Below are 24536 nucleotides of genomic sequence, written 5' to 3'. Positions count from 1 at the left end.
CAGATGTTTCAAGACTTGATTATTTGCTGGCATTACAAACCGTTGATAAAAAGAGAATCACTCACTGGGAATATAGAGGGGAAAAGAGCAGTCACACTACATACTCAGCAGAACAAATTCAATGATTTTTGTTTGTGTAAGAGCTATACTTCAATAATACATTGTTAATTTATTTGCTACATTTTTAAAATACCGTTAAAATGAAATTAAACAATGTGTATTTCTATATAATACTATAGTATATATCAGCCTGTAGATACAACTAGAAACACATTAGAGCAGCGTAAGATGACATTATTGTCCCAAACACAATTAATCGCTGATGGACTAATGGTTGCAACTTTGCAAACACTATGTTTCAATGCATTTAAGTTTTTTTAGAATTCAAGTCATATTGTATATAGATATGACTGACTGGCGTGTTTCTACTCATCTACTTTGTGGCAACTTACAGCTTCTGTGATGTCGATCTTGATGACCGCAGTGGTGCTGAAGGAAGGCTGACCGCGGTCCCGAGCCTGCACCACCAGCGACCAGGTGCAGTCTCTCTGCTTGGTGATGTTCTGAATAATGGCCATGGACTTGATGTAGGACTTGAGCATGATCTCCCCCGTGTCAGCGTTAATGTCAAAGATGTTGTTGTCTGGCTCAGCTTTCATGATGGCGTACTCAATGACATTGTTTGGTACTTCTGCATCCTCGTCTACAGCCTGTGTAGATGGAGATGTACTTCAGTAAAAAGATAATGGTGTTGACTTTACTCTTGAGTTTCTTTTTATCTGACATTGTACATCACAAAAGAGCAAATACCTCGATTTTCACTGGCGCTCCAATCACCATAGTCTTCTCCACGAAGTTGTCATTGAATGCAGGTGGGTGGTCATTCAGGTCCAACACAGTCACAAAGACCTCAGCTAGGCTGTACTTCCCCTCTGCATCCTCTGCCTTTACATAAAAGTTATACTTGGACCTCACCTCCGCGTCCAGGCTCGCCCACGGCTGGGTGTAGATGATTCCAGATGCAGGCTGGATCAGGAACCTGTAAATGAGACAGGCTTTTTCAATATATTTAAGATTTACTATGCATGCACTTGAGAGCCACAAGCGCATTCCATACAGTCTTGAACATTTGCATGGGATCCTTTATTTTCTCATAAGAGTAGGCTAACCGAGAATGTGTGCACTCTATTTAATGATGTGAGCATTTTGCTCAAGAGCACCTTCGTTAAGCGATGGACAGCACAAAGACTCTGAGGGTAGGCTACTGATAGCCCTAACCTAAAAACGATGGTTCAAATCTTTAAGAGACACTATTAGGGGTGTACAAAGTTACCTTTTTTCTAGCTGAGCAAAAGAAAATAGATTACATTTCTGCTGGACGGCAGCATTTTTTTGAAAGTTAATTTTCTTTTCAACCAGATATGCAGCCCTTAAAACTTAAAACAATAGTTCATGGTGATACCACTGTCAATTATCTTTAGTCATGAAAGATTAAACTGTTAACATTTAGTGGAAGATTGTTTCACTGACTGACTTGTTTAGTTACCCTACAGTGACTTTGTCACAATCAGAAGTAAAGAACAGTCTATTTTCTCCTCCAATCCCATTACAGGATTAACAAAGACAGAGGGCAAGAAGACAGGCTCCTGTGTACACTACAGTATTCTACAAGTTATTGTAAAAAAAAGTGGAAAGTCAGACATATAAAATGTATAGTTTTGCAGACGCAGTAGGTTAACAAGAAATGTAGCCATTTATTGCTTAATAACAAATTTCAAAGAGGCAGGTTATAGTGTACTGAAGTGACACAGTTTAAAACTGGTTTTGACCAAACAAGCAGGCACTAAGATAAACAAAGTGCTCCAAATCTCCCTCCGCTGCTTATTTCGGAAATCCTTCTCCTGGATGCCATGTGACATCACATATCTCCTCTAATTCATCGCTACAGAGCTCAAAATCTCTACTGAGAGGTCCAAAAATACTCTACTACTACCTTCATTTCATCGTACATCGTTTATTGGAAACAGCCGTGAGAGATTAAACAAGTCTCTGCTAACATACACCTGTCTGTTTATGTTGCTGCTGCATGTTACAATGTTTCTTTTGCTTTACTGTTTTCAAATCCAGGTACTTTGGTCCGAAGGCATGCAGGTTAAAATTGACTTTGTACAATATGCAGGTGATCTTTAAGACTGTCTCTGTAGTGATGTGAAAGGAGAGGCAAGCTGAGGGTATATTGTGTGTTATTAACAGAGAACAGTGACCACTGACCTTTTTCTCAGCGGTTAGACTTCTAACAGGAAATCTAATAAAAATCGAGATGAGAGAAAATACCAGCAAATCCTCCGAGGGACTACAGCGCATAGGATCAAACTGAACCAAGTTCTAATGTGAAAAACAAGTCTGCTGCTTCTGTCCTGTACTCTTTCAGGCAGATGTGTTTTCATGGTAGGAGGTATTCCTAAGTACAGTGGTCTATAATTAAAAAGCCACATCTGTTATTTATTTTAACTAATTTCCTGTTTTTCCACTGTTGACAAATACTGAGGGTATCAATTGCTAATATTGTTGTAGAAGCGCTTGTGACTTCTTTTTATATGTTATCATTCTTATTTGCTGTCACCACCTGATTTTCTACACATAATGGGTTTACACATGACGTAATGGACCAATAAATACTCTCAGCGGAAGCAACAAAAAGGTAGTCTGGAACTTTGCTTGTTTGCTTGTACATGTAATATAATAGATTTATTTTTCTTGTGCAGGCTGATAGCATTACAAGGATGAGATAAATTTGAAGGGGGTGCCAAGTGCTGAAAAAATTAAATTTATTTTAGTTAAAGTAACTTTCTTATACTCACAACTCAGCCCCTGATCCGTAGATGGAGTACTTCACATCACCCCATGGTCCTGAGTCTGGGTCTGTTGCCTGTGGATGAACAGAAAATATTATAGAGAAATTGTTTTTTATGAGTTTGTTTGAGGCACTTGCGTATATTAGGTCAGTTTAATAGCAGTCGGGGTAATCTGTAATTCTTCTTTAGGAGTTTGAGTGCAGTATGTGGCTCAGTGAGCTAAACCTGAAAATAGTGATGTTAGATTTGTTTGTACCTCTTTACTAAAGCAGAAAAGAGAACAGTCTGCCGCCATGGACTCAGTAAACTGAATGAATCTGTGCTGGATTGGAGGATGATATTGCAAGGGTCAGCTATAAAAATACTCTTTTTTGATGTCATAGGAACATCATCATGGGCATCGGCTAATCCGTCTGTCTGTCTGTCGCTGCAGGGAGGCCTGTTCGCTGTCTCAATGTGTCCAAGGTCACTTGTTGGCTTTTCTTTCATCTGATTGAAATTGCCTGGGATCAAGGAAATGAGCCTCTGTGGCGTTCATGTAAGGGCAGGATTTATCAGCAAGCCCCCCTGTTGCTTTGAGCGCCGGCAAAGCTGATATGAAACGACAAGAGCGATGGATGATAGCAAAAATAAATGTCATCCGTCCATCATTTTTAAACTAAATGACACTGAAACATGTTGCTAAAAGTGTTTATTTCTGCACACATTTCTGTGCTGCAGCTGCATGTGCTGCTAAGCATTAGGGGGAAAAAATCTGGGAATTTGGTGTTACACAACAAAATGAAAGTGATAGCCATCTGGCAGCTTACCTCGCCTAGCTTTTATCTATGTTTTCACATATTATCCCAACCCCTCACCGCTCAAAAAAGTCGACATGTAGGGAATTAATGGCCCTCTAGGGCATTTTGTTAAAATCAGCATTCATCTTTAGCTCAGTGACGTACATTGGTGTTGGCATGTATTTTTAGACAGGATGAAGACTCTCTCACCGTGACTGACACCACATTGGAGCCACCGGGTGAGTTTTCTGGAATTCTGGCGATGTAGTAATCTGAGGAGAATTTGGGAGCGTTGTCGTTTGTGTCCAGAAGATGAATGACGATGTCTGCTGTGGCACTGAATCTCTCGGGCGTATCGATCTCAACTGCGAGCAGCTAGAGAGGAGACAGATTAGAAATAAAATAAAAGGAAAAAGAGCAATACACAGCAGATGCAGTTGATATAGTGCTGCTATTTGTTGGGGGGGCATGTTAACCTTGTATGTGAGAAAGTGGTGTTTCTCATAGTCCATGGCAGCAGAGTCTTCAACTAAGATTGTGACCTGGGCCTCATTGAGTACAGTCTGAGGGACGACTCGCAGCATCCTTCCCGGTCCGATCAGTCTAAGATTAAATTTAGCATTTGCTCCCTGCAAGAGAATAACACACATCATCACATTAGTCAGAATGTCTCATTAGTGAAAATGACAGTTATATTGTACATGCTTGGATCTATTTATAGTAATCTGCATTTGTCACAAAGCTATCGCAGACAAACAGCATAATCCATGTAGTATACAGTCCATTCAATCAATATAAAAGCTTTGTATTTATTACAGTAATGTATGAGAGATCAATAGGATATCAGTGCAGCAGTAGTATTCCTGGTGAAACATAATATCACTGGACAAAGAGAGCTCGCCCTGATGTTGTAACAGTATTATCAGAGAACACATTTGGTGAACATCAGCCATTTGGACGAGACTCATACAAGGAGCTGGAAACCCAAAGAGACTTGCATAAGCTGACAAATGGCACAGCTAAAGAGCACCTTTTAATTTGTGTTGGCTTACTTTCAAATTTGTACAATTTTAAAAGGATTGTCTGTGATAATGGCAGGCTTAAAGTCATTTCATGGACGGAAAGGCACAATGAATGCTGATTAAATCAGTCTCTTATTAGATAACAATGTAATTTGGTTGGAAATGAGTGTTATTACATAATCACTGTAACAAAATCATTATAGCAATCACTGTTCCTCTCTCCTGGTTAACTGAGGCAGCTTTCAACGGTAATAACACTGTATAAGTGCTAAAAGTTGATAACTGCTCAGTAAAACATCACTGAAAAAAGCAACTGTTTAGTCATTTTCATACTAATCAGTCAGTGTATGAGAAAATATGGAAGACAATAATGGCCTCCTCACCTGATCGGAGTCGTTGACAGTAATTTTCAGCCCCCGGAGTATCTCTCCCTCAGGTGGATGCTCATTCATGGTCAACTCAAACATGTTCTGAGGGCCCTTCTCTCCGTAGAAAGTAGGGGGATTATTGTTCAGGTCCACCACACGGATCACCACCGTGGTCACCCCAAAGTCCATGAGTCTGCCTTCAGGACTTACTTCTGTTGCCTGGACACCAGGGGTAAAGCTTGTGCAGGTCAGATCACATGTATCACTGAGACTGTGGGATATTTACAGTAATCTAGCAGTTTCACTTGACCAATTGTGCTTTGTGAACTGCAACTTACCTTGACTTTAATGTTAAAGATTTCTCTCTTCAGATAGATGGGGAGAGTCAGCAGTGTGATACAACCGCTTGTTTTATTGATGCTAAAAACATCATCATCACCTAGAGAGACAAACAGACAGACCTATGAGCGCTGTTGATTCATTTCAAAATCACGCTAATGTTCTTTTGAGTGAAATGCTTACCTTCCTCAAAGGAATAACGGATTGAATTTGGGTTTCCCCCGTCGCCATCTTTGGCAAGAACAGTGAATATTTCAGATCCCTGAGGAAAAGATCACCATAAAGGTTTTGCTTTTAAATCAATAGTGAAATAAGATTAATAATTAGTGATAGAAGTTAAAGATAACCAGGAGGCAAGAATGACCTGCATAAAGCTGGCATATTGTAAAATATATTGTTATTCAACTTGATCCTCTAACGGATACTACTGATATACTTAAAGACCTTATTTTTACTGCCATTAAACAACTCTTTTGTGTCACTCTTAACATGATGTAACTCAGCATTTGGTTACATAACATTGTCTAAAAAATGGATATAAGGGTTAAGATTTTCCAAAACACCTAACAAAGCAGGACATTTAATTATTTTTCAGATGTACATTAAAATGTCATGATCCTAAATATTCCCTTTTGAAAGAAAATCAGAAGGAGTAATCTCTCTGATGTGACTGCAGTGACATTTTGTGACAGAGATAATGTAGCTTTCACCTGCTGTGAGAAAAGTATGAAGAAGCCAGCCGGGGCATTACTAAGAAATGTCAGCAATTAAAGATGCGTGATATGAGATAACGCTGTCTGTCTTGTGATGTTTCTTATTCATAATGTGAATATAGAAATAAATTGCATTCACTATTAGTGTTCCCATGTCTTGCTATGCTGTGTTCAATGTGATGTTCATTTAAGATGTAAATTTATTGCAATAAAAAACAAACGTGGCAGATTTTACTTTACAACATTTTTAAAGATTTGTGCAATGAAGAGTTGGAATACAAACTCAAATGTTTTTAGTTATGAGGTAGAGTCAAAGAAAAAAGTCACTGAAGGTTGTCTTCGTACTCACTGGCACCGAGATTTCATAAACGTAGCCAAAATACGGTGTCCCGATAAAAGATGGCGGAGTGTCCTGTGCATCGATCACATTGATCGTCAGGGTAGCAGAGGATGACATAAACTGCTCCTTGCCATTCAAATTACCACCACCATCCTGGAACAAAGGAAATGTGCAGTTTAAATCTTTTTTTAGTTATGTTTGTGTAATGTATATACTTTTCTAATGAGGGCATTATATATATATCATATACAGAAAGCCCTGTGAAGTTTTCTTATAAACAAACAAATTTGTTTACATTCAGGGTTTCTTACCCAAAGGTATTTGGGGCATCCTTGAGGCCTACCAAATGTGTTGAATATATTTCCTCATAAAACATTTCCAAAGCTGACTTTTAAAGTATTGTATGCTTGTATGCTAGCTATGTCTTGGCAAAATATAACAGCAAATAAAATAGCAGACAAAAACTCCACAGGGTTTTTGAACTGGAAATGAAAGTACTCTATTGCACAACAGACACATTTAATAGTTTTGATGCACCTATTACCTTTGCAATGACTGTGACAAAGTGTGTCTTTGTTTTTTCATAGTCCAACATTTCTCCATATTTGATACGCAGGACACCACTATTTCTATCCATGGCAAACAAAGTGGACTGTGGATTCTGTAACAGAGAACAGGACAAAAGCAGGATTTTAAAAGTGCACACACACACACACACACACACACACACACACACACACACACACACACACACACACACACACACACACACACAAAGCACACTTTTTAGGTCACATGAGTAAAAGCCTGTCGCTGAAACCCCCTAAACCCCATTTACAACCACTCACGTGAGATATCATAAAAAGTGGTCAGATGGTTGCATAAAAACACTCAATAGCCACTTGAATTGGGCCGCATCATCCATAGAGTCCATCTCACTGTACATCTAGATGTAAAGAGTTCATATGCTCAAGGACAGGGCAGGTGAAAGCTGCTGTGTCCAGATGTGCAGTGCATCAGTCGTCACTGTCACTCCAGGCCAGCTGTTCTTTGGTTCTAATAGCCCAAAGTGCAAACTAACATTCTCTGCCACCCCGGCCAAAGCAGCCCTCTAAGCCTCCAATACCTGACACAAATGTAATTGTGATTTAATCCCCATCCTCATAACTACTCCAGCATGTTCAGGCACATGCACACATGAGCACTGGAATAATCCAACTGATGTTAACCTTGTTATCAGTACATCTATACATTATTTCCGTGACAAGCAGATTAACATTAGAGCTGGCACTTTCAGCTAGCTTTTCATATAAGGAGAATTAAAAAAAAGGTTTTGTCTGTGCTTATTTCTTATCCGTATGTATTTATTGCAGAAGCTAGAGTGAGTCGCATGTGAGTGGGCCAAGTGATACCTGGAGGAAGTAGGTGACTGAGCCTCCGGAGCCTGTGTCTTTGTCCACTGCTTCTACTTTGTAGATGCTGCTGCCAGACTCAGTTGTCTAAAACACGGAAAATTATTTAGGTCACACCATATAAGGTTTAAAAAGAACTGAAGCTACACATATTTACTTTTATATTTTTTTCAGTAATATACTGTCCTTTTAATTTTATGCAGAGAGACACTTCAGGTTCATAGAGTATACACTTTTGGCTTAACTTACTTCCAGGACATCAATTATTGCCGGCATGTTTTGGAATTCAGGTTTTTCATCGTTTGCATCCATTACAAACACTGTGACTCTTTCCACAACCTATAAATAAAAAAAACACATGTTCAAATTGATTTTAGTTTGATGTATTATAAGGGATGGTACTAAACGTCATAATCACACACTGAACCAAATCCTTACCTTGCTTCGCCCATCTGTGATGCTGACATGAACGTCAATAGAATCTTGTTTCTGAGCAGGCAGAAAACAAACATGATGAAAAAATATTTCTTTAGTTTTTTAAAGATGTTTAAATTAACATAACAAGTTAAATTTATCATTTGTTCTACCTTAGTGTCCTCTGAGACCTATGTTAAATGTACCTCTCTATCCAGCTGTTCCACCAATGTAATGTTTCCAGATTTGGGGTCGACCCTGAAGTATTCTTTGGACCCTGGATCAAAGGAAAGGCCATACCTCACCTCCTGTCCCTCAGGGTCTGTTCCATTGAGACAATAGATCGTTGTACCTGAAAATACATGTCATAATTTAGTCAAATTAGCTTCAGGAGCTGACTGTTTCAGACATATTTGGAGTGAAAACATATCATTAAAAAATGTGTGTGTGTATATATATATATATATATATATATTCCTTTTCCAAATTTAAGAAGCAAATGCTAAAACTGGCTCCAAATGCAAAATTAACCAGCCTTTAACCCACAATCAAGGAGTGTAGTAAACCCATTGTTTGGGCCAAACTGCTGTGGAACAAACTAGACTCACTAGACTGAGACACAATAGCCGGCGGTATAGTAATATTTAAGTACCCTGACTGGAAGATGTCGACGGACAGCTGCACCAAATTCACAGCCAGCAAACTGTTCCTCACTTTAACAGGTGGTGCCAGCAGATGAGTATGCTAGTGTGAGTACGTACATGCCGCTTGTTCAGCTATCATAGACTATTTAACATCCAGGACTCCCAAATATTGGCAGTCAAAACATGCCATTGGCATGATTGGTTGTTCCACCATCCTATTAGCTGTTCACACTAAATGTGCTGCATGTCAGAGGCTGAACTTACCAACAGCCGTATCCTCTGAGAGGCTAAACAGTGCCAGGTTCCCATTGTAGATGTAGGGTCCATTGTCGTAGAAAAAAGGGGCAAAGTCTGCATGTGCTAAGGACAGTGAAATAAAACCATCATTAAAAGCTTGAAAGTTTTGGAGGGGTACAAATATTGTGTTTGCTGTGGCATGGGTGGTATGCTGCTGTACTGTCTATTAGTGTTTACTATGTACACCGTTTACTATTAACTGACTGATGTGGTTTATGTTGTTGTTTTTCTTGTTTACTTTTTTCTTGTTTTGCTGTGTTTTTTAACTTTCTAATTTTTATCTGTTTATGGTTGCTTGTAAGCTTTTTTGGTGTTTAGCAATATGCAAATTGTCACTTTTTACAATGTCTTTGCATAGAGGGAATCTATACCATTTAGTTTTTGAGAATGCTCTGATGACGCAATTGTATGTTCATTCCAAACCTAATAAAAGTTAAGAAGTATAATGTAATTAACTTTAAAGTGAGACTAGAATAAAGAAAGAAAGAAATCTTCCTCTAACAAATTGAACGTTGAATTCTTAAGCTTCAAAACACACCCTCACAAACAGTACTTGGTTTGGTATGACCAGAAGCTTGTGATGGCTAATGTTTGCTAATGTTAGAAAATGAATGGTAGATATTTCTCTTCTGTCCTTTTTGTCCGGTAACCATCAACATTGCATATAGTAGGGACATAAACCAAGCTCAGTCAGTTTGACTGGGATTACAGGTGAGTTACGTCAACCTCTAAAATACCTTTTCTATACATAGCTCTGTGATCTCTGGTGGCAGAAATAATGCTGTTGTTATTTAGAATATCACGAACAACCGAATATTAAAACCAAATTAAAACAACTCAAACAAATCAGTACAACAGTCATACAGAGTGAAAACACATATATAAATAACAGTAACTAACCAGGTTTGGCAAGAATATGACTTAAAGGAAACAGGATATAATTCACAGCAACATCCCAATGTTAAGCAGATAATTAAGAAGTGAAACTCACCAAAGCAGGGGTGTACAAAAACAAAAAGCAGTGGAAAATGTAATATCTTTACATTCTTCATCCTAAAGAATGAAGTCATGAAACCACACCATGAAGACGGCTCCGTCGAGAGTCCTGTACATAAGATGCAGCTCTCAAGGTGTTGGTGTGCGACTGGAGAAGGCTAAAGGCAGATGCTTACAAGCTAATCCAATGACACATCTTAAGAGTTACTCCTGTGCCCAACTGGGCTTCTTCAACCACCAATCCACAGGAGACGGCTCTGTCAAAACTAGGATACAACAAAACTTTGCAGATGATGGACATGTATATTTTTCACATTATTTATTTTTTACGTAAACAAACAAAAAATACATAGAATTATAGCATGGAAGAGATGCTTTTGTCTGAAGGTAAGAAAGCTAAACTGTCAAAATAGTATAGCGATACAAATGTAAAATTCTATACTATTCTACAGTCTGATACAGGATGTAAACTTTGATAACTGGCTAAAACGTTTCTGTATCGACTGTTTTGAGTAATTACAATATCAGCTATTGTAATATTTTGCTTGTGATACCATTTGTACAATGTTATTGTATTAAGAGCCACCCAGTCTATACTGAATTGTACCTCATAGAAAGTGTGGGAGTCTTTCATGAATGATAATTCTGTATTATAAGTAACTTCTGTGATCTGTCTTTGACCTATTTTACATAAAATGCTGTGACCACCTCTGACACGGATAAAGGATCTGTACCGTAATGGTCAGTGTTTTACTCCAACTGTATACAGTATTATCTGCTATACACTCCACAGCCATCTGTTGCATTAGGTAAAAGAAGAAAAAAAACTCCATGATTTACTCAATTAAAAAGATTATCACAAAACAGAGGAGGATGTAGATGAGGACAATGAATGATCTGATGAGATTGTAGTCTTGGTCTGATTCCTTTACTGTCAGGAAGAAACCATGAAGTGAATGTATATTAAAAAAACTGAGAAATCTAAATAAATGATAATATCAAACAAGGAAGTTATGGTTTTTATTTTACCTGCAAAGTATTGTTTTGTTTTGTTTGTTTGCATCTTTCTTAATTCCTTTATTTCTTTCTTTATTTTAATGTTTACTATGTCCCTTGTGTGTTGAGCCTCTTTCATTAAAAAAGGCAATGATTCACTTTTTGAATGGTATTGTAGGCACTGAAGCTGGCTAATCTTCTTGTTTGATAATCTTGTTTCATAATCTAAAGCCACCCAGAAGTAAACTCTTGTAAATAAATTAATTATGTGGTCCTGTATTTAATGAGGATCACCTTTCTACAACCACCAACCTGTCGTTAGGTTACTGTATGTCTTCAAGTTTACGAGCTAGTTTAATTTAAAAAAATCGTTTCCATTAATTCAGACAAAAATTGGGTTAATGCAACTCAAAGTGCCTCAAATTACCCAGTTCTATTCTATTTAAACATACACTTAAAAAGAAACAGTGTGTAGCATTTATGTTGATGTATTGGAAGAAATTGAATATAATATTAATATGTATGTTTTCTTTTGTGTATTGTCACCTCAAATAGGAATAGTTGGGTCTTCGTCACCCTTTAATGAGCCATTTTTATCTACATACGATGCGATTTCTCTTCATGGAGCGATGTTTCTATAGTAGCCCAGAATGGACAAACAAAAAACTGTGCTTTGGTGTCGGCCACCGTAGTTCTCCTACAGTTTTGGCACACAGGAGAAGTTTCAGTTGGTCGCAATCTGCAACCTTCTCGCTGGATGCCGCCAAATCCTACACACTGCACCTTCAATAAATCTAAAAATATATTTTTTACTAGCTGTAGTGTTCGAACATGTCATGTACTATGATCTGCAATCAAGGGAAAAAACCTAGCGATTGTTACATTTTTACAGATACAGAAAAAAGTCAACAGAACAACTGTTCGTGCAAGAGGATTTACACACATGAATAAACCTTTTACAGTCCATTCTCATTCTGAAATTAAATCTACTTTATAATCTGAGTGGTGCTGGTAGAATCTACAGTATGTAGCATGAGCTCAGTGGCTGCTCGCTGCATGAATTGTGCTTTCAGAAAACTGTAAGTTGGCACATGGTCACAGGGAGTAAAAGAGCGACACATACGTACAGAATAAAAACCTCCAATGTTCATTTTAGGAACAACAGTGTATGATTTATGATCAGTGACAGTTGGCAGCATACAACTGCCCTGCATACCCTTCAGGTTTGAAACATGGTGAGTCCAGATGGCAACGTATTCAAAGGCAAATCAATGATTTGTCTGTACTTTAAAGCAGAATACAGGTATGCATAACTTTCACACAATGGGCACACAATATATTCACCAGAAAAGATCACCTGTCAGGTTACTTATGTATGTTGGTGGTCAAGGCCGTGGCTTCAGGTTTAATTCTCATGGTCCTGGCAGATGGCTGACCAAAAGATTAACCCACTGTGCTCTAATCTCTCCTCATCTTGTAATGCGCAGAGCCTGTTTGTGGCACACATGCTCCATCAGACATACATGTAAAGCACAATTAGCACACACAATGTTGCTTTCCATTGGTTGATATGTTGCATATAAGTGTGCAACATTATGTGAGTTTACAAAAACATGATCTTTTTTTATCATCTGTCAGAGTTAAGCTGACCTTTGTTAAGAAATGTTTAAACCCTCAGATCTGTACCAGTGTATACATTCTATTGTACCTGACACTGAAGCTTAAATGTGCAAGTGTCTTTGCAAGGATCACTGCAAAAAATCATACGGATAAAAGCTCACTGCTCATCTGTAGTCATCTTCTTAGTTTCTAATCCTGTGCCTTCAATCACAGCGGCATGCTGACCTCTTTGTTCCTGTTGGGGATGGAGCTACGAGGCTGCCCATAGGGAAATTTCAGGGAGATGCTCATCACTTCATTTCATCTGGATTGTTGTCATCAATAGACAAAACTACGTTGAGTGGTCTCAGTGTATCCTGACAGTATTAGTATAGACCAGCCACTGACACAAATGCACCATGTCTCGAATCATGTTTAGTTAGTTAATTTAATTTTATTCTATTTTATTGTATATATTGTGCATTTTTATATTTAAGATTTTTACTGTGTTATTTTTGTTGCTGTACCTGTATCTATAAATGCTGCTGTAGCATAAAAATGTCCCCTTGCTGGATTAATAAAGTATCTATCTATCTATCTATCTATCTATCTATCTATCTATCTATCTATCTATCTATCTATCTATCTATCTATCTATCTATCTATCTATCTATGTAGCTCTTTTTACCAGATGGGCCTCTTAAATCACCCTTAAAGGGTTTAGTATCTACGTGAAAACAGACAAAATTCAAGGAATCAAGAGCAGCAGAGGGTGAAACATAGTACATACTAATATGTTTCCTTCTTTGCTGCATCACAAGACAATTATATGACGAGCGCAGCAGTCATCTGTCTCTGGAACTAAAACACTTGAATGAGTTCTGCTCCAACACAGCTCAATTTCTCAGGTTAGCTGACACCGGACTGCTACCGGACTGTTGCAGCTACTCTGCTGTACATACCTAGTTAACACTTCTAGGGGATCTCAGACCGTCTTTAACACGGACTACTTTCAAATGCAAGCAAATCATATCTGTCTGTCGTCACTTTTAATTACACACTAATTAAAAGTGTTCTTCTTTCATCTATTCAACTATTCTGTTTTTAATGTTTTTCATTATATTTTGCGTTATTATTTTCTTCCCTTTTTCGTCTCAGTGACTTACATTAAGCACTTTGCATTATCCTGTGTATGAAATGTGCTGAATAAATAATTTTGCCTTTCCTTGCATTTTGTGCAAGAAGTTGTGTGATTTAAATCTTAGGGAAAGAAACAAGTGCACTCATCAATGGGTGGGGTGTGGCATAAAAATATATCTAATTCAGGCACTCAAGTGCATGGTTAAAGATAAAAAGCCTTCAAAAGATACAGGCTAGTACATTATAAAAATACTAGTGTTATTTTAAATCAACCAGAAACAATTGTGTACCATATGTGTTCATTTTCTCATGATATAATAAATGCTGAAGCATTTAAATGTATCTTAACTCCAAAAGACATTGGATTATGGTTGAGAAAATGTTTCCCTGAGCGACATTTGGGTTTGCTGTGTATGATAACGTTACGTGGTTGAAGTTGAGAGCACGTTTTTGGCTATTCTTCAAAAAGTGATGTTGACAGAGAGAGCTGCAAGCGGAATTAGTTTGGCTCCAGTCCTGTTTATATCTCTGAAACGTGAGGTTGTGCCGAATACCAAATAATCGTTTCACTATGACATCAAGAACATTTTGGATTACAAGAGTCCTAATCATACCAAAAATATGCGCATCAGATATATGAAAAAGCATCACTATATCAATCATATATCTCCATTCTAAATAACCAATATTTTCATAGTGTAGAGTATTGGTAAAATTATAAATTGAAATATTTATTTCTGAAAAAATGTACCAGTTCAAAAATAGAAAAGGAAACTTTGAATAATTTGTATCCTACAGTGCTTGTGTCACTAGGATCTGTCTGTTAGAGCACCTGTCAAGACACCCAATTCAGCTTTACCATTTTGGATTATTATTGATAATCTCTAGTGCGGTTTGCCAAGGGCAGAGGTTCGCTTTTAGTCCTGGTCCACTCTAGAACTAGGTCACTCCTTTAATCTCTCCATGTAGAGTATACTGTAGGTTAACAGCCTTTTCATTTCATAAACCTCAGAGAGTGCTAACAGCGTGAATACAGAGCCATGAACCATGCAAAATCCTAAAAGACATGGCACACTTCTGCAGGAATCATCATGGATTGACAAGACCACCAGCAGAAACAAAACAACAACAGAACTTTGAGGCCTTGGTAGTGGTTGTTGCTGGAACCTCAGCAACATATATGATACACCTTATAGCAAAAAAAGTGATTCTGACGCACATCATGTTGGCCTCCGGTGTTAAAACTAAGCCTGTGCTCTCAGGCAGACAGCCCATCTTTGATATGCTGCTCCAGCTCGCTACATTCTTTTACACTGCTGCCCTCAAGTGGTGAATCCCTACTAGTGTATGTTTAGAAATATTTAGGAATTAATTATTAATCTGGATTTGTAAGGACCAATATATGTACATGATGAAAACATTGGACCAAATTAGAGAACTTCAAGGTTCATTTTTTAAATAGTTGGTGCTTGTGTGCAATGTGAGGCACGTGATAACTGTGCTTCAAATTCTTCAAATCCAAGTAGATATATATCTTATTTTACAAGGGCAACAGGGGTGCAGTCAGCACACATTTCCAAGTCATGAATAATGAAGAATGTTATGAGGTAAAACTGAAAGCTAAAGATGTTGAGGGAAAATAGTTTTTATTGTTGTCATCTTTTTGCCATTTTGTTTTTAAGTTTGTTATATAATTTATTTTATTTTTAAATTTCAATAGGATTTTGGATAAATAAATATTAAATCAATTCGAAAAAAAGGGATCAGTGAATGTTATTTCCAACTTAAAGAAAAGCTCTACCTTTTGTTGTTTTCTTATATAATGCCTTAATTATCTACATGTATGTATTGTAATGTATTTAAGCATACATACTTCTGTTCTGAACTCAGTTGAACTTCACTGTGATAGCATACATGCCCAGATGTATCTTTCTTATAGTTGCAAAAGAAGAATTCACCCTTGCCTGCACTCAAAGATAACTGTAACTGTGTTATATGAGAATGTTCCAGCGCCAATGCCGTCTGGCCGCTTGTTTTAGTTACTGGCTGTTTGTTTTTCATTGTTGTTTCTATCAGTCAGAGACCAACATGTCTGTAACATTGGCCCCCACCTCATTTGCTCCAGAAAGAAAGTGCGTTCACTTTTCACTGGGTTCTTCCTCACGGAGTATACACGCATTCTGTTGTGATGATTGAACCTCCTCTGCGCAGAGAATACATATTTAAAAGACAACCTCTGGTTTTCGGTATCCTTTAGTTCAGCATTAAAAAACTCACGCTAAGTATGCCATTTTCCCACCACAGTATACACTGTATATGCTTATTCATGTCTTACCAACACAACCAGCCTATGTTAAGATTAAGATAACAATACTTTGTACACTAGGAGGCTAAACTGTGTTGCTCTGACTTAGGATGTGTGAATCAGCGTATGTGGGTTCATGCTTCACTTTCCCCTGCATGGGATAAACAGACATCGTATTATTTTATGACAAACATTCCTAAATGAACCGGGTAAACTATTGCCTTTTTAACGTGACAATTTTAGGTTGCAACATTCACAACGTGCAAATGAGATTTAAATAACTAAATGCGATTTAAATAACTAAAACAGTGTACAAACAAGGGGGGTCTTTATACATAATTGCAGGGTGTTTTGGGGATCACGTGACCTCGCCTGCACAGGATGTCCTACGCAGAGCGAGGGGGGACGCGAAGCGTGGCTACAGTCTGCTCGCTCGCGCAGTGACATCCAGCACATGGGGAAAGTTGGAGAAAGTTTAGAAGCGATGATATTTAAACTAATTTTAAGGGAAATTAGTGCATCTATCTGTCGGGTTGACAGGGATTTCAACAATTACCTCTGAGGCACAGAGTTGTTTCTTTTTTAACTCCATATTTAATCAAAATTGCAATACCATTTTCTTTTGTTTCTGCTCGCCGTCCGTTTGCACCTCCTTTAATGTCGGTGTTTCTGCAAGACGTCCGTGCCTCCGCGCTGCCTCTCATTCATCCGGCAGAGGAGAGGAGCCCGCGTCCGAGGACACAATGAAGCAGTGTGTCCTTGTCCGACACAATGCAGCAAGATGCTACGAAGGGGACGACACTGTTTCTCACAAGATCAGGGACGTTTTTGCTCGATTGCAGAGAGAGAGAAAGAGAGAGAGAGAGAGAGAGCGAGAGACAGAGATCAGCTAAAGGTTTGTAACAACCGACACACGAACATCACCACATCTCTTTTTTTTCTGGCAGGGAATGACTCAAAGCTTAAAAAGCAGGAACCTACAGAGCCACACGGTAGAGATTGAAATCATCCTGCTGTCATGCACGAAAAACGCGAAATGAATAACGATGAAATCTGTCACTATTCCCCACTGTTGTCAAACCACGCATGTGTGATGTGCATTTCTGATATGGTGCAGGTATAAACAATGATTGCGCAAATACGGAGGCTGCCGTAGTCTCCCTCCTACAATCAATGACTCCCTCTATTAGAGACGTGAGTACTCATAGAACCATTTTTTCTAGATTGAATTTTGAATATTCGAAAACATCAGAGACTAATATAGTAAGCAGAAGTCTTCATTAGTCTGTATTCATTCTGGTTCAGTGGTTGGTAATGCTCCTGAATTGAATGCCCCCTCCCCCCTAATGACGGCTATAGTATTCAATAGGCACCATACAGACACCCCCCCCCCCCCCCCCCCCCCCACACACACACACACACACACACACACACACACACATATATAGGGGGTAGTTTTCGTTATTTCCAAATTACATCATAACTAAAATCAATGAATCAAGTGGAAATGATGAACAGTACAGATTGAAACGGTTTTCAGTATTTGCCTATAACAGTTCATTGTTTACATTATAACAGCAAAGCCTTCAGTGAGAATTTAGCTTTCAGTGTCTCCATGAGATGCTGCTTGAAGGCTTTGAAGGCAGCCATTAATGTAATTTGTAGTGAGATGATAAACAGAGTGATGTGCGTTTCTGCTTGAGTAGATAGTCAGATTTGCCAAGCGCTCCAGTGACTCTTGAATATGTAAAAGTACTCAGCTCAAGTGCTTCAGCCTGACAGTTTGACGGCTATGGTGTATTAAGCTCAGATAATTGGGTGATATTTACTTACAGAGCACACAATCCCTCCACAAAACTGTGTCCTTTTCCCCTAATGATATGCTTTGTAGAAATTATTCACAGCCTTGACAGGTCCAAATGGCATGTGTGTGTGTGTGTGTGTGTGTGGTCTACACTTATTTTTCACTAACATGAAAATTGACAATGTATTCGAAATTAAGAAATTTGTTGTACTGAATCATTTCAAATGATGTCAGAATAGTTAATTTGTTCAAAAGTCTTTCGGAGGAGCAATGTGACACCAATGCGAGGCTACATAAATGTGGCTTGTATTCCTTAACTGATTAGCCTCAATATGTAGAGGTTGCTTAGATAGCCTGTGTGGCAGAGTAACACAATACTCCCAAATGGATGGGAAGGATACTACAGTGGAAACCGTTTATAGTGATCAAGTAGTCCACTTACAGTGTTAATTTTGGCTCTTTTCATACGTGACAACATGTGGAAAAATGTAAAATTTAACTCCCGCGATACTATGCCTCACGGTTACCCGTCTGCTTCTGGTTGGCTACGTGAGGCTGGTGTTGCGTGGACATTTTAATTATGACAGGAAAAGGACTTTTTTTTTTCTGTAAATGAAAAACAGTCTGCTCAAAAATAATGGCAAACTGCCAAAGACAGATGCAGCAGTGAAACTTGTTCCTCAGGCTACCCTACTCAAACAACGAGAAACAGTCATAACAATCATCCGCTTGTAGTGACCCGGACTGTGGTGATCACTATACACATTTCCACTGTACTACGTTTAATGATGCAAGATCTGTTTTTGATACCAAGCTCTGATTTGCCCTGCATCTATCTGCTGATAAACAATTAAAATATGCGTCTGAAGATCAACTGTCAACATGTTGAGGCTTGCGACTTTACAGTTCCCTAAACATGTTGCCAATCTGTTGGTTCCCAACACTGATTATGTATGTAGCTTTACAACGGTGCAACTGACTCACTTCTTCATGTGAAAAGAGATGGGAGTGTTGAAATCACACAGCGCTTGAAAACATTTTTACCATGCCCCCTGACTCAGTGCCATGTGGAAGAGTTCACAGTGAAAACCAGCTCAATTCACATTAACTCCCTCCCTCTCATCCGTCTTCTTCTTTATCACTGACCCAAGCCTGACCGAGAAGCAAAACATTCCTCCGGGTTCAGATCAATGCAACTGTTGTTTTGAGCTAAGATTTTTAGTGTACCTCTCTAATTTTTTCATGGTTTATGTCTTCGACTTAATCCAATTTGTCTGTTGTATGATTTCATGTTAGTGTTATATATATATATATATATATATATATATATATATATATATATATATATTGTATGTCTTCTTATTCAGTTTTTACATGTGAAAGTGTTCTCAAGATTTACGCCAAACACAGTTTGCAGGATAATGATATGTGTTAAGCGTCATCTTAAAGCAGGAATCACATCTATTTTGCATACTCTGTCTTTACTAAAGTGTCTTTCTTATTGCAGAATGAAGCTTTAGCCTCTGCATGACAAGCTATGACCAGCACGCAGACTAGACTCTAGACGTCCAGTTACAAAGCCAGGACTCAAGAATGAAGACCAAATATGCAATTGTCTTCATCTGTATCGTGGCCCTGGTCATCATCGAAAAGGAAAGCAACATCCTATCAATGTAAGAGAATAAACAACAATCTGTCAATAAGTCACAGGAAAAATGTATTCCTTTAGATGGAGCCATACTTCTGGGATTTAAGAATTACCACTCGAGAAAAATATCTGTGCTGGGCTCTGTATCTTGCCTCCTGTGTCTATGGCTTCTGTCTCAATATCTAAAAATGTTAAGAAAGTTAGGGGTCTGCAGAGATTGAGTGGAGGTGTAGCCTAGTGGCTACAGGCCGCCTTGTAATTTCAAAGCAACCTTTTGTAACTTAAGGCCTTCTTCGGATTTCTGAGGACCACCTTCCTAAATAAATGAATAAAAAATAAAAATGATGGACTGTAAATATCTGTTTTGTCAGATGTTTTGACCAAAATAGATATTCTGCTTACCTTCACCCATTACTGTTGCTGTAATGAATCTAAATGTAATGTATTTAGGATCATGTTATGGATGCATCACTGCATCCGATAAAAGGTTAGCTAGCTAACAGGTGGCAAAACACGTTTGTCATTACCCGATGATGCGTCGTGATTGGTGTGTAGATATTCAAACAGAACTGGTCATTGAAATTGTTTTAATTTGATGTTTTTATTCATGTGAATTCCTAAACACATTCAGATATAAAAATAACTAGCTTTGTAAATGACCAAAAACAGACATTTTTAAATGAATCTAGCCGTTTGGCAGCACCTGCCCACTGGTTGAGAATAGCTGCTTTAAAATGAATAACATTTAGGTAAATACGCTTATTGACTTCCCGCTGAGTGATATGATGAGATTGATACCACTCTCATATGATAATGATATTGCTCTTCTCATGTAACTCAGAAAGACAGTGAATCAATTTGTTTTCCATAATAACCATCTATTCCTTTTAAGGACAGGGATCATCTGGGTCTGTTGCTGTAACTGAAACATACAGTAGCTCCATGTCAATGTGTCAGCTAAATGTAAAGTATGAGACCTATCTTAAGTGTTTATACTGCTCATCCAGCCTCTTTATCTCTTCAGGGTCTCTGATAAATTGATTCAGAGGCAGATTCCACAGCAGACCCCACAGACTCCACTGGATTACAGCAACACAACACAAAATGGCTCCCTGACGATGCTCAAAATGCTGCTCTCTAAACTCACCGGTGTAAAACTGAATTACTCAAGTCTCTCCGAGGAGCAAGAGGAGGAAGAACTAGATGACTTGGGCACATACAGCTTGAGCGGCGGCCATAAGCACATATTGCTCATGGCCACCACGCGAACAGGTTCCTCATTTGTGGGTGAATTTTTCAACCAGCACGGGGAGAACATGTTCTACCTGTTTGAGCCTTTGTGGCACGTCGAGCGCATGCTGACCATGGCCTCAGAGTCAAACAACGGAACAGTGTTGGCAGGAATCTACCGGGATGTACTCCAGGGGCTCTTCCTGTGTGATTTCTCTCCCCTCGAGAAGTTCATCTCTCCCCCACCTCAGGACCACGTTACCCCGGCTCTTTTCCGCAGAGAGTCTAGTTTATCGCTCTGTCAAGAATCTGTCTGCAGTCCTGTAGTCAAAGATGTTTTTGAAAGGTATTGTAAATTCTCTAGAAACTCACTGTTGATCAAGTTTACAATGTAGATTCATTCTGAAAAATGAACTAGAATTGAACTGCGATACAGTTGCAAAGAGGAAGGGGCAGTATTTTCATAATTTGTTTTACCACTGTAAGCTTCAGTATGAAAGTTTTCTTTTATTTGATATCCTCAATGTTCTTCTACATGTTCTTGCAGCCCTTTAGGCAACACAATGTTGCATGGTGATTAGATGCTTCTTACCAAAATGCCTCGAGGTCATGCCCTTACAAGATGCCTGAAATTATTCCTCCCTCTTTGCAACTCTATGAAAGATATCTATGAAAGATGTATTATCATACACAAACTATACCACTCTTGTCTTAGGTATCACTGTAAGACTCGTCGCTGTGGGCCGCTGAACTTGACCCTTGCATCTGAATCCTGCCTCTCCAAGCAACACCACGCCATTAAAACTGTCCGTGTGCGTCAGCTGGACACCTTGCAGCCTTTGGTGGAGGATCCTCGCCTGGATGTAAGAGTGATCCAGCTAGTCCGAGATCCACGGGCCATCTTAGCATCCCGCATGGTGGCTTTCTCTTCGAAATACCAGACGTGGAAGGCCTGGGCGCAGGACGGCCAGGTCCCCGAAGATGATGAGGAGGTGAAGAGGCTCAAAGGAAACTGCGACCAGATTAGGATGTCAGCAGAGGTGGGACTAAGCCAACCTCGCTGGCTGAGGAGACGCTACATGTTGGTGCGTTATGAGGATATTGCCCGCTACCCCATGCAGAAGGCAGAGGAGATGTACAGGTTCACAGGGATACCATTTAGTCCCCAAGCTAGAGAGTGGATACTGAGGAACACCCAGACCACACGGGAAGCTAGCGGGATTTACTCCACGCAGAAGAACTCATCAGAGCAGGCAGAGAAATGGAGATTTAGCATTCCCTTCACACTGGCTCAGGTAGTGCAGAGAGTGTGTGGTCCTACCATGAAGCTGTTTGGGTACAGATTTGTGGATGATGAAAAGACACTGATCAATAAGTCCATCAGTTTGCTTGAAGAGAAACTATTTCATTAATCGAGAGGTTTCATAATGTAGCTGTGAATTTGCAAATCGCTGCATGCGATGGACCGGAGCCAGGAGACGCCATTAATGCACAGACCAAAACTAGTAAGCAAAGGTGCTGTAAAAGACACAAAATGTTTTACTGCTGATAGTAAAATTTGGGCCATAAAATAATATTCATACTCACCAATGATGTGCCTCATTGTGACAAATGAAGAGCCACTTGAGAAAGAAAGTATTTATTTACATACTGCGTTGACTGAGAAGCCTGGTACTCAAGCTTTGTGTGGCGCTTTGTATTTCATTTAAAATGAAATAAGCATAGATGTCAAGCCTGACTTGTAAGGGATTCTTATGTAAGGTTTTATTGATAGTTGATCATGTTTAGACATTCAGGGATAAACTAGTGAAAGGGATATGTGTTTTGTTATTCTGTGTGTGTGTGTGTCTGAAAGAGAAGATGTTTCTGTTCATAGGGTTTATGACGCTAGTACTTCATTCTGCCTAGTTCAACCTGTATTTTGATACATCTGTACTCAACTAGGCAACTGACAGAATCGATTTAGATTAGGCCTGATGTGCTTTCATAGGGCTTTACATATCCGACTCAGGTGAAGTGAATGTGGCATTGCAATTTATGGTGTCTTCATGAGGAGTATTCATATGTCACTGTGAAAATACAGAATGATCTTTGATGTATTTAACCAAAATGCCATTTAAAGCAATTCTCAATATACCATCAAAAAGAGGCAAATTAAGATGGATATATAATACACATGAGGTTATAAAAAATGAGTAGCTATAGAATAAATATCTTACTTCAGATACCTACATGTGTCTCTAACATACAAGTGTTGCTTTTCCTTAAACCAAGTAACCAGAGTAGTAAAGTATTTCCCAGTGCTGCCTCCTCACCTCTAAGGAAACAGGCAGTTTGGGTGTTCATTTACAAAGCGGCTTCTGTACTTATAAACTGTGTGTTCTTGGACACACATTATTGTGCAAGGAGTTGTTTAAATCAGCTCCCAACTCAAAGAAATAAAATCACCAGAAATATTAAAACCTGCAAAATTCTAAATATGTAAATGTATTAGTCGTGAGATTTGTGTATGTTGATGTTTTTGGTGCCAACTAATATATAAGATGTTCATATGTAACTGCATTAATGTGGCCTATCACTTTAAGTGAAGCCCAGGTGGTGTTGCGTTAACTGTCACTCTTGATGGTATATAAAGGTATCCACTGTGGCCCTAGTTCAATGGTAGCATTGTGTTCAGCTTGGCTGAAGCACTGCTGAAACTGCCGTGCTGCTCATGGAAAGGGATATGCATTAGAGGTACATATAGTAGGGGGCTTATACTAACTTAGTGTTTAAAACATGAATATGAATACATTACGACTGGCAGGCCTTGCGTTGCCCAAACTCACTACTGAAGTATTTAAGCCAAAAGGGGAATACTAGGAAATACCAAGTTCAGCTGAGAGAATGAGCGTATTCAGTTTATGCATTCAACCATTTCAGATACCCAGAGTGGCAATAAAGTTCATAAAGATATGTGTTTGACTGTATACGATGGTGGTTCAACCTTTATAGGGATATGATGCTTTTGTTAACTTGAATTAAATGTTTTCATGGTGGAAAAATATTTACAATAGAGCCATTTTAAAGTATTTTGCGGCAAGTCTCAATTCAGGTCCCAGTCTCTTCATCAGCTAATCCAAGTTAGTTGCAAGTCTTTCAGGTCTCTGAATGGAACAATTAAAATGCCACAATATTTTAACTTTTTTTTTTCCAAAGCTCTTTAATACAGATTTTTCCATAAATGATTGAGAACAAGACCTGTCGATGCATAGGCCTGATACATACATAACCTATTCATGTGCTGTGGATATGCAAGTCTTGATTTTACCAGGTCAACACCTGAGATACTAATATTTTGCTTTCAGGGATCTCAAGTCCTCATTTTTGTGACTTAAATCCTACTTGAGTAAGTCTACAGCTTTATTTAACAGAAGCAGTTTGTCAAAGTTATGAGTTTCTTTAATAATTTGCTCTCAGTGTTTACTATTAGAACTACGTTACCAGAAGAAACAAAGGGTCAAAGCACAGACTATGCTTAAGCAACTACAAATGTATCACACACATGTAAATGTTAGTTTCTTCTATTGAAATAATATTTTAAATGATTTTCTTGTTCCAAAATGATGCGTAAAAGCTTTGAAGCCATCAGTAGT

The 24536-nt window shown here is 38.6% G+C and overlaps 2 protein-coding genes across 2 annotated transcripts in view; one reads left to right on the top strand and one right to left on the bottom strand.

Annotated features, from left to right (window-relative positions):
• Positions 1-18596, bottom strand: part of cdhr1a (cadherin-related family member 1a) — a 21144-nt gene extending 2548 nt beyond the window's left edge. Inside the window, exons 1-16 of the mRNA XM_068718609.1 lie at positions 18551-18596; positions 9151-9246; positions 8449-8594; positions 8267-8317; positions 8078-8167; positions 7829-7915; positions 6961-7077; positions 6426-6569; positions 5547-5625; positions 5363-5463; positions 5040-5243; positions 4111-4263; positions 3845-4009; positions 2862-2929; positions 811-1039; positions 453-710 (exon numbers count right to left, since the gene is read on the bottom strand). Of these exons, the coding sequence (XP_068574710.1) occupies positions 453-710; positions 811-1039; positions 2862-2929; positions 3845-4009; positions 4111-4263; positions 5040-5243; positions 5363-5463; positions 5547-5625; positions 6426-6569; positions 6961-7077; positions 7829-7915; positions 8078-8167; positions 8267-8317; positions 8449-8594; positions 9151-9246; positions 18551-18596 (2034 nt within the window). The remainder of the gene's footprint in view (positions 1-452; positions 711-810; positions 1040-2861; positions 2930-3844; positions 4010-4110; positions 4264-5039; positions 5244-5362; positions 5464-5546; positions 5626-6425; positions 6570-6960; positions 7078-7828; positions 7916-8077; positions 8168-8266; positions 8318-8448; positions 8595-9150; positions 9247-18550) is intronic.
• Positions 16776-24536, top strand: chst3a (carbohydrate (chondroitin 6) sulfotransferase 3a). The gene is made up of 4 exons (XM_068717423.1): positions 16776-17114; positions 19531-19696; positions 20696-21247; positions 21617-24536. Exons 2-4 carry the CDS (start codon positions 19617-19619, stop codon positions 22311-22313), a joined length of 1329 nt encoding a protein of 442 aa, XP_068573524.1. The 5' UTR covers positions 16776-17114; positions 19531-19616; the 3' UTR covers positions 22314-24536.

Source organism: Cebidichthys violaceus, unplaced genomic scaffold, assembly GCF_023349555.1.
Source record: "Cebidichthys violaceus isolate CVI_PGR_0920_01 unplaced genomic scaffold, fCebVio1.0.p SCAF_10, whole genome shotgun sequence".
NCBI classification, from domain to species: Eukaryota; Metazoa; Chordata; class Actinopteri; order Perciformes; family Stichaeidae; genus Cebidichthys; species Cebidichthys violaceus.
The sequence above is the reverse complement of the archived record's forward strand: the minus strand, read 5'-3'. Positions and strand labels throughout refer to the sequence as shown.